This window comes from Priapulus caudatus, unplaced genomic scaffold (assembly GCF_000485595.1).
Source record: "Priapulus caudatus unplaced genomic scaffold, Priapulus_caudatus-5.0.1 Scaffold17, whole genome shotgun sequence".
Taxonomy (NCBI): Eukaryota; Metazoa; Priapulida; class Priapulimorpha; order Priapulimorphida; family Priapulidae; genus Priapulus; species Priapulus caudatus.
The window spans coordinates 1,237,919-1,239,411 of NW_014577078.1; the positions used below are offsets into that span (position 1 = coordinate 1,237,919).

At 36.5% G+C, this 1,493-nt stretch overlaps 1 protein-coding gene across 1 annotated transcript in view; it reads right to left on the bottom strand.

Moving 5' to 3' along the window:
• Positions 1-572: 572 nt before the first annotated feature.
• Positions 573-1,493, bottom strand: part of LOC106810629 (collagen alpha-1(I) chain-like) — a 3,418-nt gene continuing 2,497 nt past the window's right edge. Inside the window, exon 3 of the mRNA XM_014814053.1 lies at positions 573-732. Coding sequence (XP_014669539.1) covers positions 692-732 — 41 coding nt within the window. The 3' untranslated portion in view covers positions 573-691. The remainder of the gene's footprint in view (positions 733-1,493) is intronic.

Below are 1,493 nucleotides of genomic sequence, written 5' to 3' on the forward strand. Positions count from 1 at the left end.
ATTACACATTACATTGGCTAAAGACGACTGTTGCATGCCCCCTATAGGGCCTCACGCCATCTGATTGTACCCCTGACCCACAAGGGATTCGTTCCTAATAAGGAACGGCGCGTCGGTATGCGAGTGCCCAGTACTGCGCGAAATAAAAAATCTAAGTGAAACAAGTTAGGCGGTCAGGCTCTATTGGACCGAGCTCTATCAAAATTTCTTATCCAGACGTTATTGTGTCGTGACAACGCAGGATTGACAACAGTTACAACAACTATTAACTCGACTACACTTTAGTTCACGTGCGTACCAATGAACAATTACATTTAATATATGCACGTATGTATGAACAGAGAATCTATAAATTATTGAAACTGAAACATTTGCTGTAAAAACAATCGCTTTTACTCCGGAGTGATATATAAAACCCGCAACGCCTTATTCGGACACTTGTGTATCAAGTATAGCTTAATTGTTTTCTTTTATAATATTATTTACTATCTATAATTAGGATATAATCTGAATTTTTTATGAATTTTATGAATTTTATGAATTTTATAAATTTTAAAATGAATTTCGAATACCATTTTTCTGAAACTGCGGCTTGAGCTTACTATCGTATTGATTGAACATGTTAGGTCGCTTCCCAGAGTGGCGAGGGTTTTTTCTTGAAATTAGCGCAGGTAGCGGCAACAATCGATCTTCACCGCCATCCATCCTGATACCCAGTGTACTGGTGAGCGCCTGAATAGTTTAATTAATGACATGTTATGTTTGATAAAACGCTCACTATAATTGCTATAACTAACTGTAAGCATGCATGTATCGAGAAATGTCGTAAGGGCTATACAATTACTTTCTAATATGAAGACCAGTCATGCCAACGTTCATGGTTTGTAGAGGTTATGTCAACAATAATCCACTCACTATAATTTGAGAAAAAACTATTCGTGTGACATACCAAACTCAAATCACGAAACGAAAAGCATTACGTTAAACAACGCGTTTATATTCTTTCACGATAATGTCATTATAATTATTATAATGACATTATAGTGAAATAATGGAATACTCGCATATAATATTATATATATATATTTACACATTGTATGAGCTAGAAATTACTTTCATACAATTTGTATCTTCTATTTCAGTTATAAGATTAAAAGTGAAACATACGTTAACGTTCAAATCTTTTATCGGCGGTCCATATGCATTGTTTATTCGATATTTCTCGTTCCCATACGCGTAATGATCTGCGAATTTGGGCATAGTCATTAAACACACGAGCTATTAGAAATCGCGAACTATTGCCCTTAGATTATTTAATAATCTATTGACGTTATTAGATAATAGGTGCGTTCACACTGGCGCGAATTAGCGGGCTGCAAATCCCGGTTTTTGCAGCCCGCTCGAAAAACCGAGCTTTTTACAAGTGTGAACGCAATTACCTCACTAAATCGCGCTCCAAATAGCGCGCTCCAAATAGCGCGCTCCAAATAGCG